Here is a 14,360-nt window from a genome sequence, read left to right as displayed (position 1 = left end):
AGATATTCACTGACGGGGCCCTGTCCAGAAGCACTGCTAGTGGCAAGCTGTCTGAGAGCTAGAGATATCAGCCTGTCCAGACAGCGGTGTATCCAAGAAATTGTTTGTCCTCCAGGCATCACAGCCTTTCAGCAACCTCATCACAACCTTCCAGCAACCTCAGTGGATTCTTTAGCTCTTGGCCCGGAGCAACAGGAGGGAGTTCTTGTATCCCTACTGGTACAGGTTGTGTGCTCTCTCTCTCTCTCTCTCTCTCTCTCTCTCTCTCTCTCTCTCTCCTCCATCCATCTCTGAATTGTGCTTTAATAACGTGACTTACTCTCCTTCAGCCTACTCATCTGTCTTTATCTTATCTCTATACCCTAGGTGCAGCAGAGCCATCTACCAGCTGCCATACTCGGTGAAGATGGATCAATCTACTTTGGGGGCTATGGCTCTTAAGCGAATCCAGAAGGAGTTAGTTGCCTTCTCTCAAGATCCCCCGACTCACTGTTCTGCAGGGCCAGTGGCAGAAAATATGTTTCATTGGCAAGCAACCATAATGGGGCCTGAAGACAGCCCCTACCAGGGAGGCGTTTTTTTCCTGTCCGTCCACTTTCCGAACAATTACCCCTTCAAGCCCCCCAAAGTTTCGTTCATAACCCGAATTTACCATCCAAACATTAGCAAAAATGGAAGTATCTGTCTAGATATCTTGAATTCTATGTGGTCACCTGCACTTACCATTTCCAAACTTCTTCTCTCTATCTGTTCTCTATTATGTGATCCAAACCCAGATGACCCTCTGGTTCCTGAAATTGCGAAGGTCTACCGCAAGGATTTAAGAGAGTATAATAGAATGGCTCGAGAGTGGACCAAGAGATATGCAATGTAATTTCAACATATAATGTTCATAATAATAAAAAGAGGTGGTTTACTTTGTCGTTTACTTTCTTCATTTGAGCAAAGTGATGTCTCTTTAATCTTTTCTAGATAGATATTGTACAATTTGCAAACTAGGATAACTATGGGTGAGGGTCAGGGGTGGAAAAGAAAGGGGAATGGATGGGATACTGGTTTGATGGTTTGTCTATTCTTGGACCAAGGAGTTGCACCATTTGTGGGTATGGCTTTGTTGGAATAGGTGTGACCTGGTTGGAGTACGTGTGTCACTGTGGGTGTGGGCATAAGATCCTCACCTTAGTTGCCTGGAAATCAGTCTTCCACTAGCAGCCTTTTGGATGAAGATGTAGAACTCTCAGTTCTGCCTGGGTCATGCCTGCCTGGATACTGTCATGCTCCCACCTTGATGATAATGAACTGAATGTCTGAACTGTAAGCCAGCCCCAAGTAAATGTTGTTTTTATAACACTTGCTTGGTCATGGTGTCTATTCACAGCACTAAAACCTAATTAAGACAGAAATTGATATCAGGCCGGGCGTGGTGGCGCACGCCTTTAATCCCAGCACTCGGGAGGCAGAGGCAGGCGGATTTCTGAGTTCAAGGCCAGCCTGGTCTACAAAGTGAGTTCCAGGACAGCCAGGGCTATACAGAGAAACCCTGTCTCGAAAAACCAAAAAAAAAAAAAAAAAAAACAAGAAATTGATATCAGGGACTGGGGAAGTGCTGTGATAGGCCTGACCATGCTTTTATTTGAAAGAATGTGGACTTTTGGACTTTGGATTTGTAAAGCAGTGGAATGATTTAAATGGGGCTTAATGTGTCACCCCATTAGGAATATGGAAGACTTTTTTGCTGGGAGTAATTTGAACTGTGTTGACCTGGCCCAAGGGATTTCAAAGGAGAAAAATTTCAGAATGTGGCATAAAGTCTGTTTTTGTGGTATTTTAGTGAAGAATGTGGCTACTTTTTGCCCTTTTCTGAGAAGTCTGTCTGAGACTAAGGTGAAGAGACTCAGATTAATTGCACTGACAAAGGAAGTTTCAAAAAAGTTCAGCAGAGACTTTGTTCTCTGGTTAAGTCTTACGAAGAGAAGTTTCAACAAGCATAGCAAACTTAGAAAGGAAAAATATAAAATATATAGTTTGAGTATTAAAGGGGTACCAGGAAGTGAAATGGAGCAAAATCCTGTATTCTAAGACATAACAGATTATGGGAGTAGGACCTTGGGGCAAGATCCTACCCAGCTAAATTTAGATCCAGACAAGGTGGTGCACACCTTTATCCCAGGAGACAGGCATGATGATCTCTGCATTCAAGGCCAATCTACAGAGCAAGACCCAGAATAGCCAATCTTAGGTAGTGAAGGAGTTGGAAAACAGAAAGCTGATAACTTCATCGAACAAGGGGGCCATGTTCCAGCTCCTACAAGGAGTAGAACTCAGCAGTTTCAGCTATGTGACTCTGGCTCTAGAGTTAAGAATGGAATGAACTACTGGGACAATTGATGGTGGTTAGCTGGAGATAAGAAATTAGCAGTGATTATGAAGAGACCAGCATCACTTGGGTGAAATCTTCTGGGAATTGTTTTCTGGAAGCACAGACAATCTGTGTTCCAGAGATAGCCACGATTGTACCTACTGCTGCGGCTGGACTTGGTAATGTATAAGAGTCACCCAGGTGGTACTGGTTTTGAAGGTATGAATGTGTCATGAAGAACAGCTGAGGCTTGCCACTGTGAGAGACCATGGAAGGTCATTGGTGAAGGTATAGACTCAGCTATATTTGATGGCCCAGGAATAAAGGGGTCATACAAACGATTTGAGGCTTGGCACCAGAAGAGAGCCTATGAGAGGCTATTGCTGAAGCCTAAGTGGAGTGGAACACCCCAGTTTTTTGGAGATGTCAGTACATGGAATGATCACCAAGAACAGCATCCGTAGTGGAGTGGATCAACCTGAGCTTAGAATGCTACAGAAGGCAGAGCTGGAGAAATGATGCCAGCCCTTAGGAGGAGCCCAAAAAATCAAGTGGAATCCCAGACACTGAAACAAGAAGCTGTAACATTGAAATTGCCTTGGAGACTCAAAGATGTTAAAGATGCCAGAGCCATGGGATACATGCTGAGGAAAGCTGCTAACAGGGAATGGAACCATCCTAGGAGAAAGCAGTTTGTTGCAGTCAACAAAGATGAAAAAAGAAGTGGAGATCTGAAGACAGCTTTGATATCACCAATGGAGATGCAGTTTGGAATTTGCCCAGCTGGTTTCCAGTCTTTGAGGATTACAGGTAAGTGATTGGATGAATCTCAGAAGAGACTTTGAACTTTGGACTTTTACAGTCCAAAGGACTTTGAAGGTTGGACTAAATCCATTTTGCATTATGCTATGTTTAAGTATGCCCCCGCCCCTAGACTCATGTGTTTGAATAAGTCTATGGGGGCCAGGGAGTAGAATGTGATGGTTTGTATACTCTTGGACCAGGGAGTGGCACCATTTGGAGGTATGGCTTTGTTGGAATAGGTGTGGCCTGGTTGGAGTATGTGTGTTACTGTGGGTGTGGGCATAAGATCCTCACCCTAGTTGCCTGGAAGTCAGTCTTCCACTAGCAGCCTTTTGGATGAAGATGTAGAACTCTCAGCTCTGCCTGTGCCATGCCTGCCTGGATACTGTCATGCTCCCACCTTGATGATAATGGACTGAACCTCTGAACCTGTAAGCCAGCCCCAAGTAAATGTTTTTATAATACTTGCCTTGGTCATGGTGTCTGTTCACAGAAGTAAAACCCTAACTAAGACAACCAGGAAGGTAGGGAAAGTGAGTGAGGTGAAGGGTGTATGTATTGGGTATGGGGAGGTAGGAGTTGAAAGAGGGGCAGATGGATAGGAGTTGCAGGGGAGGGGGGAGGTAATGAGACTGAGAAGGGAAGATGGATGGGAGGTTGTGGTGAGAATAATAACAGATTATTTGAGTGTGGAGGAAAGGGAATGTGAGAAGAGGGCAGATGGAAGGGATGTGGGGTAGGTGGTGTGTGAGTGAGGAGGCAGGTGGATTGTGTGTGGGGAAATTGGGAAGTGAGGAGAGGATGAGATTTGGGGTAATGTGAGGAGTGGAGAAGGATGGGGTGTGGGAAGATAGGAGGAGAGTGAGAAGAAAAGGTTGTTGGGAGATGCTGGGAGAGTAGAAGAGTTGATATTGGAAAACAGGTAAAATGAATTTCAGTTTATATTTGTCCAAACTATTTCTTTACTGAATCATAATTGAGTATGCCACAGTGCAACTTGGAAGGGAGAAGAAGCCACAAAGGGGAGGGAAAGAGGGCCCTGGGAGGGAAAGAGGGGGGGGGGCAGAAGAAAGAATGGAAACAGGCAACCTCAGGAGGTAGAAGATGGTGGGTGGACCCTCCAGAATGTACCAGAGACCTGGGAGGTGAGACACTCTTAGGACTCAAAGGGAGGGACACTAGATTAAATGTCCTACAGTGGTGAGAAGGAACTTGTAAAGCCCACCTCCAGCGGAAAGACAGGGCATCAAGTGAGGGATAGGGATTGCCATCCCACAGTCACATCTCTGACCTGTAATTGTTACTATCTGAAGGAACTGCAGGGATAGAAATGTAGAGGAGCCTGAGGAAAGAAGGTCCACCAACAGGCCCAAAGTGGGATCCAGCTCAAGGGGAAGCCCCAAGAGCTGACACTATTACTGAGGCTAGGGAGTGCTCACCAAAAGGGACCTATCATGACTGCATTCCGAAGGACCCAACAAGCAGCTGAAAGAGTCAGATGCAGATATTTATATCCAACCAATGGACAGAAGCTGCTGACCCCTTTGGTTGAATTAAGTAAAAGCTGGAAGAAGCTGAGGAGGAGGAAAGTCCAGTAGGAGGACCAGCAGTCTCAAATAATTTGGTTCCCTGTGATCTCAAAGACATTGGGCCACCAATCAGGCAGCATACACTAGCTGATATGAGGCTCCCAACACATATACAGCAAAGGACTGCCGGATGAGTACAGTCAGAGAAGATGCACCTAACCCTCAAGAGACTGGAAGCCCCAGGGATTTTAGAGGTCTGGTGAGGTAGGGGGTGGGTGGTAGAGATGAGGACATCCTCTTAGAGACAGGGAGCAGGAGGGTGGTATGAGATGTGGAACATTCAGAGGGTGGGCTGGGAGGGGAATAAAATCTGGAATGTAATGAAAAAGAAAAAGAAATAAAAAAATCAATATTACTGTTCTGAGAAATAAAAACAAAACATAGAAAATGAGGCAATCAGTTGTCCAGCTCAAGTGCTATATTAATCACTTGAAAGTTTTTAGGGTTTTCCTTGCTATGGTAATTCTTTTTTTTATTGGGTATTTATTTCATTTACATTTCCAATGCTGTCCCAAAAGTCCCCCACACGCTCCCCCACCCACCCACTCCCACTTCTTGGCCCTGTCGTTCCCCTGTACTGAGGCATATAAAGTTTGCACGACCAATGGGCCTCTCTTTCCACTGATGGCCGACTAGGCCATCTTCTGATTCATATGCAGCTAGAGACACGAGTTCGGGGGGAGGGGGGTGCTGGTTAGTTCATATTGTTCCACCGATAGGATTGCAGAAAAATGTTCAACATCCTTAATCATCAGGGAAATGCAAATCAAAACAACCCTGAGATTCCACCTCACACCAGTCAGAATGGCTAAAATCATTCTGAGTACCTTTGAAAATGAGTTGCCAAAGGTCAAACCCATAATATCAAAGTATGAAAGGTTTTGCTTGCAAAAAAAATCCTTTAATTCTCACCATAGACAGTCATGTACTACTAAGGTGAAAATTTTAATTTCAAGAAAAGAATCTTAAGGATTTGTTCTTAGAACAATTCGGAAGATCCCATAGTACTTAAGAATAAGAATATCTGAAACTCGCCTTTGCTAGTGAAGTATTTCATCCCTTAAAAAATGCATTAAAGCCATGTGTGGTGGCACATGCCTTTAATCCCAGCACTTGGGAGGCAGAGGCAGGCGGGTTTCTGAGTTTGAGGCCAGCCTGGTCTACAGAGTGAGTTCCAGGACAGCCAAGACTACACAGAGAATCCCTGTCTCGAAAAAAACCAAAAAAAAAAAAAAAAATGCATTAAAGTTCTTTGCTGATGAAACTCTAATGATTTATCTAGAAAGTTCAATAATTTTTCTATAAGACCTTTGGGCAAGATTTAAATTTGACTAAGTTCTTGCCACACATTTTTTGTTATTTGGCTTAAAAGGAGAATTATTTTGAAGAATATCCTTAGATATGAGGAACAAAATAGTTCATAAAATGTTATACTATTCACCAAAAATACTATACATTTCCCCTCAACATATATAGGTAAAAATTACAGAATATGTGTCATGGTGTATACTAACTTTGTGAGGTAATTGAAAACACAGCAAATTAAGTTTATTGATGTAGGCTTCCTAAGCAGAAACTCCAGATAGAGTTTTGAAGCTCTTCCAAACATGGAAGAAAGGTGTCTCTCTCTACTATATTTGAGTGCTTGTTTCCTTGAAATACTGCTCAGGAAGGGCCCTGTCTTAGTTAGGGTTTTACAGCTGTGAACAGATACCATGACCAAGGCAAGTCTTATAAAAAAACAACACTTGATTGGGGCTAGCTTACAGGTTCAGAGGTTCAGTATATTATCATCAAGGTGGGAGCATGGCAGCATCCAGGCTGTCATGGCGCAGGCAGAGCTGAGAGTTCTACATCTTCATCCAAAGGCTGCTAGTGGAAGAATGACTTCCAGGCAACTGGGGTGAGAGTCTTAAGTCCACACCCACATTGACAGACCTATTCCATCAAGGCCACACCTCCAGATGGTGCCACTCCCTGGTCCAAGAATATAAAAACCATCACATTCCACTCCCTGGCCCTCATAGACTTGTTCAAAAGCATGAGTCTATGGGGGCCATAATTAAATATAGCAAATGCAAATGCATTTAGTCCAACTTTCAAAGTCCTCATAGTCTATAGCAGTCTCAATAATGTTAAAAGTCCAAAGTTCAAGGTCTCTTCTGAGATTCATCCAACTAATTAACTGTAATCCCCAAAGAAAGACAGAAAACTAGCTGGGCAAACTCCAAACTCTGCATCTCCATGGCTGTTGTCAATGCAGTCTTCAGATCTCCACTCCTTTTTCATCTTTGTTGACTGCAACAAGCTGCTTTCCACTCCCTGTTAACAGCTTTCCTCAGCATGTGTCCCATGGCTCTGAATCTCCAAGGCAATTTCAATGTTACAGTTTCTTGCTTCAGTGCCTGGGATTCCACTTAATCTTTTGGGGTCCTCCTAAGGTCTGGCATCACTTCTCCAGCTCTGTCCTCTGTAGCACTCTAAGCTCAATTTGATCCACTCCTCTATGGCTGCTGTTCTTGGTGATCATTCCATGGTACTGACATCGAAATACACTGGGATGTTCCACTCCATTTAGGCTTCAGCAATAGCCTCTCGTATCTCATAGGCTCTCTTCATGGTGCCAAGCCTCCAATCCTTTGCATGACTGCTTCAGTCCTGGTACAGCTGAGGCTCTACCTTCTCCAATGGCCTTCCATGACCTCTCACAGTGCCAAGCCTCAGCTGTTCTTCATGATACCTTCATGCCTTCAAAACCAGTACCACCTGGGTGATTCTTATACATTACCAAGTCCAGCTGCAGAATGAGGAACAACCTTGGGTATCTCTGGAACACAGCTTCTTTGTGCTCCCAGAAAACACTTCCCAGAAGATTTCACCCAAGTGATGCTGGTATCTTCATAATCACTGCTAATTTCTTAGCACCAGCTAACCAGCATCAATTGTCCCAAGTAGTTCTTTCCATTCTTAACTCTAGGGCCAGAGTCACATGGCTGAAGCAGCCGAGTTCTGCTGCTGGTAGGAATTAGAACATGACCTGCTTGTACTATTACATTGTCACTGGCTTTCTGTTTTCCAAATCCTTTACTGACTAAGTTGGCTATCCTGGATCTTGCTCTGCAGATTGACCTTGAACACAGAAATCAGCATGCTTGTCTCCTGGGATTAAAGGTGTATACCACCATGCCTGGATCTAAATTTTGCTGGGTAGGATCTTGCCCCAAGGTCCCACTCCCTTAATCCATTATCTCCTAGAACACAGGATTTTGCTCCATTTCACTTCCTGGTAGTCCTTTAATACTTGAACCATGTATTTTATATTTTTCCTTTCTAAGTTTGCTATGCTTGTTCAAACTTCTCTTCATAAGACTTAACCAGAGAATAAAGCCTCTGTAGGGCTTTTTTTGAAACTTCCTTTGACAATGCAATTAATCTGAGTCTCCTCACCTTAGTCTCAGACAGACTTCTCAGAAAAGGGCAAAAAGTAGCCACATTCTTCACCAAAACACCACAAAAACAGACTTTATGCCACATTCTGAAATTTTTCTCCTTTGAAATCCCTTGGGCCAGGTCAACACAGTTCAAATTACTCCCAGCAAAAAAGTCTTCCATATTCCTAATGGGGTGATACATTAAGCCCCATTTAAAGCATTCCACTGCTTTACAAATCCAAAGTCCAAAAGTCCACATTCTTTCAAATAAAAGCATGGTCAGGCCTATCACAGCACTACCCCAGTCCCTGGTACCAACTTCTGTCTTAGGGTTTTAGTGCTGTGAACAGACACCATGACCAAGGCAAGTGTTATAAAAAACAACATTTAATTGGGGCTAGCTTACAGGTTCAGAGGTTCAGTCCATTATCATCAAGGTGGGAGCATGGCAGCATCCAGACTGCTAGTGGAATACTGACTTCCAGGCAACTGGGGTGAGAGTCTTAATCCCACAACCACAGTGACACACCTATTCCAACCAGGTCACACCTATTTCATCAAGGCCACACCTCCAGGTGGTGCCACTCCCTGGTCCAAGAATATACAAACCATCACAGGCCCTAAAGATTTATGAAGAAATGTTGGACTGAATTGTCATTTAAGATGTTTCCACACTGAGAAAATTGTGTAATATATATGTTTTATAGTTATGCTATAGGAATTTGTAATCTAGCTCCATTATCTTCTTTAATCTCTGATAATTATTATCTGTAGATATAACCATAAATAGTGGAGGACACTACCACCACTAAAGCTGGATACCTGAATTATATGGTTCAAATGAAGGCACTTAATTGATTTCTTGAATAGATATCAAATTCAAAGCAGAATTATCCTGATGGTGAGACCTATGCCAATGTCTTATGGATGGTGGCATTTTTTATGTAAAATAAAAAATTCCACTAATTCTTGGTGGAACTATATAAACTGGATAATTCCAGTAAAGTAAAATAAATACTAATTTATAAACCACAGTGAATACAATAAACAGAATTAGAATAACACACATAACTGTATTGAAGCAGATTACAGTACAACATGAATGAAGAAGATAATGGTGTGTCTTGTAAAGGAAAGATGCTAGTATGTTACCCCAAAACTATCAACATTATTTCGTCTGAGTCATCCCTAAAGCAAATACTTGTAGTAAAGCTTATTATTAATGTGAGTTTGTACATTATTCAATATCCTCTGAGAGGGGTAAAGAGAAGGAAGAGAAGGAAAAAGAAGAGAAGAGAACTAAGATAACTGAATTTACATCTTAATTCTGAAGTCAAATTTTCCACTTGCTAAGATTATGTCACTTTTTTACTTGTTCAAAATTTCATTTTGGACATAAGATCTGTCCACATTATGAATGATTTATGGCTCACATAAAGTAAATTAATTTAAATGCTAATTTCAAAAATAGAATTGAGAAGGTGGGCATTAGCATAAATGGTAGGAGCTAAGAGAAAGTAAAGGAGGATTATGATCACAATACATTGTCTACATACACAAAATTATCAATAATAAAAAGGGAAAGAAGTGACATTGAGGTGTGAACAAAAATTTAGTTAATGTGGCTATTCTATAAAACTATCTCCAGTCACTATATGGCCATTGCCATCTCAAACTCCCTACGGTTGTACTATTCTCAGCAGAAAACCAGGAGATGAGGTAAATATCATTCAATCTCAGAGGAAGGGCTCCAGAGGCTCCAACACTCACTGATGAGCTATATAGGCAGTTAATGATAGTTGGGGATGGGTTAAGAACTACCTTTCTTTGAGGAGTTATAGACAGTTAACTGTTGACTGTGGGATGTCTCATGAGGCATGGCCCTCTCCAAGGATTTGTAGGCAGTTAACTACTGCTAATGGGTGGTTCCCATAATACAATATTATACTCCCAAGAATTTATGAGCAGTTAATCTATTACTGAGGGAAGGTGCTCATTAGTCACCATGTCTTCCCAAACATCCATAGACAAAAGTTGTTCAGAGAGTAATACAGAGGAAGTTTTTCAGTGGTATGCCACATGACATTTACCTACATTCTTTTTTTTTTTTTAAGATTTATTTATTTATTATATGTAAGTACACTGCAGTTGTCTTCAGACATACCAGAAGAGGGCGTCAGATCTCATTATGGATGGTTGTGAGCCACCATGTGGTTGCTGGGATTTGAACTCCGGACCTTGGGAAGAACAGTCAGTGCTCTTAACCACTGAGCCATCTCTCCAGCCCCTCATTCTTGTTACTAACCTTTCGCCCATAACTCTATAAAAACCCTAATTAACTCTTTGGCTCACCAAGCTGGACTTTGGTAGAATGATTTATTAGGTCTGTTATTGTTTCTATATCTGGAATAAGTGGGTGTTAGTTTGTTTTTCCAGGAATTGTGCACAGAATAATGGCCTACCCAAATTGACAAATGCAATTTACCAGTACCTGTACAACCATTATCAAATTAGCACACATACACATCTACTGAATCTATGATTACTTTTCAAATAAAGAGAATAAAATGATCAAATTGTTCTTTCCCAGCACAGCAAAGAATTCTAAGTCTTCCCCAAGAAGATGTTCCATTATTGTCATTATCCTTGATATTCTATAGGAAAATGCTGTGATTTAAAGTTAATAACATTTCATTATTAAGTCAGTGTATTTATTGTCTTTAGTAAGAAGATAAAAGATGTCAGTGAAAACACACAGCCAAGAGATAGCTTATTAAGGAGCAAAATGTGAGTGATCATGGCCCAGGAGCAAAGATTTATGTAACTCCAAGTTCATGTTCCAATGTGGAAGCAGTTTCATAAATTTTTTAAACAGTTATAGAACAAAAACCCCATAAATCAAGGCACTTTAAAAATACATTTGTAGGAGCATCAAGAAGGTGATTCTAGTAAAGCAGGGCTTCCCTAGTTCCAGGCCATAGATACTATATGATGATATCCTTAACCCTTTGATTAATGAAAAACTACAGTTTGCTAGTAGATATCAAAAGCTTGTTTTTTCTAAATTCTGTTACAATATTAGATCTGGCTACATCTATTAGTGAGAGGATGTTAGATCAGACACAGAAAGAGACAAAGAGTGATGATTTAGTAGGCTAAATATAGATCCCCATAAATTGTCATTAGGCTCTGTACCTGAAACATTTCATCCTCTCGACATCACTGAAGTTCTAATTAGACAATCGGCCTTTATAGACATGAATTTATTCTAGGAATTATCCATCACAAAGACAAAAGCAGTAACAGAGAAGTAGATAGGTAGATTAATAAAGATATGTGTGTATAGGCACATATTCATAATATAATGGTAGATACTGATATAGTCAGTCATTAAGTTTATAATAGTTCTTATATCATAAACACAGTTTCTTTTTATATCCATTATTTATTCCCTTTAACCTTAGTGAGTACCTTAATTGACTCTGGTTATCTGCCTTGGAGCTAAGCCAAAATAGCATGCCCAAAAGATCTAGGTCATTAGTAGTCTTACGTTGATTGAGGTGTATGTATGTATATTTTTGTAGATTCCATGGAATTTACTGATGGGACATGGTAATACTGAAAAAGACCGTAAGGATTTCTTTGAGCTACAGACATAGTCTTTATATCCACTGAAGAATTACACTCAGATTTCCGCTTGGTTGTCAGGATTAATTACTCCAGTCACTAAAGCAATTCCCATTTTTTGGGTGGGTGGGGGCATTTATTTCAAATCATGAGGAGGTTAAAAGTCCCAGGTTCCAGAATTATTGTCTAATGAAATTAAAGCATTGAGGTGTCTCCTGTTGGAATAATTTCCTTTATGGGTAAGACTTTTAGGCTTTAAGAACACAGGATAACAAACACAGAAAACAGAACTTTTACTATCAAGTCACTATGAAAAGCAGTGTCATCAGACATGTTTCCAACTATTGAGTCCTATTCATTAATCATAGTTATTAGATAAATGACCTATCATTAGAAACTGATACATGGAATACACAGCCTCTTGGAGAACTTTGCTCTCACCCTAAAAATTACTGCCACTCATCAGGCATTGCTACTAACTCTTTAAAGAGGCCATTCACAATCCCATCAGTGCTGCTGGATGATGAGAAACATAGTAAGATCATTAAATTCCACTGTCACACTTCATGTGCTATATAAGTTAGTTTCTTAATTAGAACCAATGCTGTGTTTAATAACATCATGGTCTATGAAGCATTTTGTAATATATGGATAATCATTGCAAGACAGAAAACTAAATCCATGTCCAGAAATCCAATTGATGTAATAATAAAAAATTGCCTGTATAATGAAGAAAGTAGGACAATATAGTAATGTGGTCATTGTGAGAAATGTTGCCATGGCAAAGATTCAGTTGAGATCTCTTTTGTTACCATAGTTGATGATTGGTAGTGATCATACCACATTGTTATGGTTAATTGAAGTCTACAACACAGAGACTATAAATAAAATCCATTGTTGCTTGGCATTCTTTCTTAGTGTACTGGTTGCTAAATTTCATGGGTAGGTGTGAGATAAAGTTGAGTGGTTACATAAAATACACTATTATATTCAACATTTTATTAAAATCCTCATGTGCTGAGGAATCCCTTAGGTGAGCATTCGAGTGGAACTCAGATATCTTCAGTTGTTTTCATCAATTTAGATGATCTCTTTATCACTAATGTACAAGTTATATTTCTCCAATGTCCCTGTTAATTGAGCCAAATCATTGGCTTCAGTCCCTAATGAATTGATGATACTTACCTCTTTTTGTTTATCCTACAAAGCAACAGGAAATTGCACTAATTGATGCTCTTTCCACTGTACTTCCTAGCGGTAGTACACTGTCTCAAGACTATCCCGATAGAAGGTATAAAGCTTCTTGAGTCTACTTCCATGAATGGCCAGTAGATCACACAGAAATACCCTTATATTTACATGCCAGGTTTTTTCCTACCTCTCTCAAATAATTTTAGAGACTTCATCATCAGCCAGTAATTGTTAGGTAAAAGAGAGAAGGTAATAACATACATCTACTTCAGGTTTTTCATGAACCAGATTTTATATGGAGGATACCATCTGACCATAAGACTTCTTCTGTCTCATTCAGAAACCAAGACAGTTAAGAAAAAGAAGGAACCTAATTTACTCATTTATGTAGCACTGATCTCACTAATGAAGATGGATACATCATCACCTCTTGTTACTCTTAAATATGTGAACATGAGTTTAGAAGGGGACAAATATTCAACCCACAATTTGGCAGAGGAAGTCAGGCAGCAGCCAATGTATGATGGACATACAATTCAAAATACATGGCCACTTGATGGTTTATAGTCAAGCATTCTCTTAGAGCTAAATTAGTAAGTCAAAAGCTTTTGCTTTTTAATCAAAACCATACTACAGTACATTACATTACAGTACAGCTACTCATCTATGCTCTAGATATCTATGATCAGACTTCAGTATTCTGCTTTGTCTTGGCCATCACAGTACTTGGACCTTCATGACTTTTGGAGGTTGGGCACTCCAGCTTGGTGCCTCGACCTGCAGGGATAATCAGCGGGGACCTAGGGCAGGGAAGAGAGAGTGGGAGGGACAAGAAACGAGAAGGAGAGCAAGACAATCAGACTGATCAAGCTCTGACAAACTTTATTCTGGAATGGCAATATAAGCATAAGCAGGAGGAGGCTCCAAGGGAGGGGAGAAGAGCCCAGGGCCTCTCTGAAGGTCAGGTGGCAATCTTCAGTTCCTGGAACCAACGGTCACAGTGTCCTCTCTACCCACAAACATTCTTACGGTTATGACCATGAATGTTCTCTCAGGGCTGTTTATGTAAGCTAGAAAATATCCACAAGGCCATGGCTGAGGGCATGGCTCCCCTCAGCTTGAAACTTGTGAACTAAAGCTCTAATCACCCTAAATGTGTATAAGTATCTTAGACTATGATAGTGGACCCCTTTTACTATTTGCACTAATTTTGTTGGGCACGGACTGGGCTAGAACTGTCTATGAGGCCTATGATGACCTTGAACACCTCATTCCTCTGCCTCAAGTGCTAAGATCATAAGCATTGAATACCATGTCAAACTCAATTGTATTATCTATACAGTATAATTTCGTACATAC

The 14,360-nt window shown here is 40.8% G+C and overlaps 1 protein-coding gene across 1 annotated transcript; it reads left to right on the top strand.

Moving 5' to 3' along the window:
• Nucleotides 1-28: 28 nt before the first annotated feature.
• Nucleotides 29-898, top strand: LOC110286694 (ubiquitin-conjugating enzyme E2 D2-like). Its single transcript, XM_021153244.2, has 2 exons — nucleotides 29-225; nucleotides 367-898. The coding sequence occupies exon 2, from the start codon at nucleotides 407-409 to the stop codon at nucleotides 872-874; it is 468 nt and encodes a 155-aa protein (XP_021008903.2). The 5' UTR covers nucleotides 29-225; nucleotides 367-406; the 3' UTR covers nucleotides 875-898.
• The last annotated feature ends 13,462 nt before the right edge of the window (nucleotides 899-14,360 follow it).

The sequence above is a fragment of the Mus caroli genome, unplaced genomic scaffold (assembly GCF_978045245.1).
Source record: "Mus caroli unplaced genomic scaffold, Mus_caroli_1 scaffold_5, whole genome shotgun sequence".
Classification (NCBI taxonomy): Eukaryota; Metazoa; Chordata; class Mammalia; order Rodentia; family Muridae; genus Mus; species Mus caroli.
Note: the sequence above shows the minus strand (reverse complement) of the source record. Positions and strands in the feature narration are given on the sequence as shown.

What these genes read in the sequence shown, in the direction of transcription:
- LOC110286694 (XM_021153244.2), top strand. Translation starts at nt 407, where the DNA reads ATGGATCAATCTACTTTGGGGGCTATGGCTCTTAAGCGAATCCAGAAG.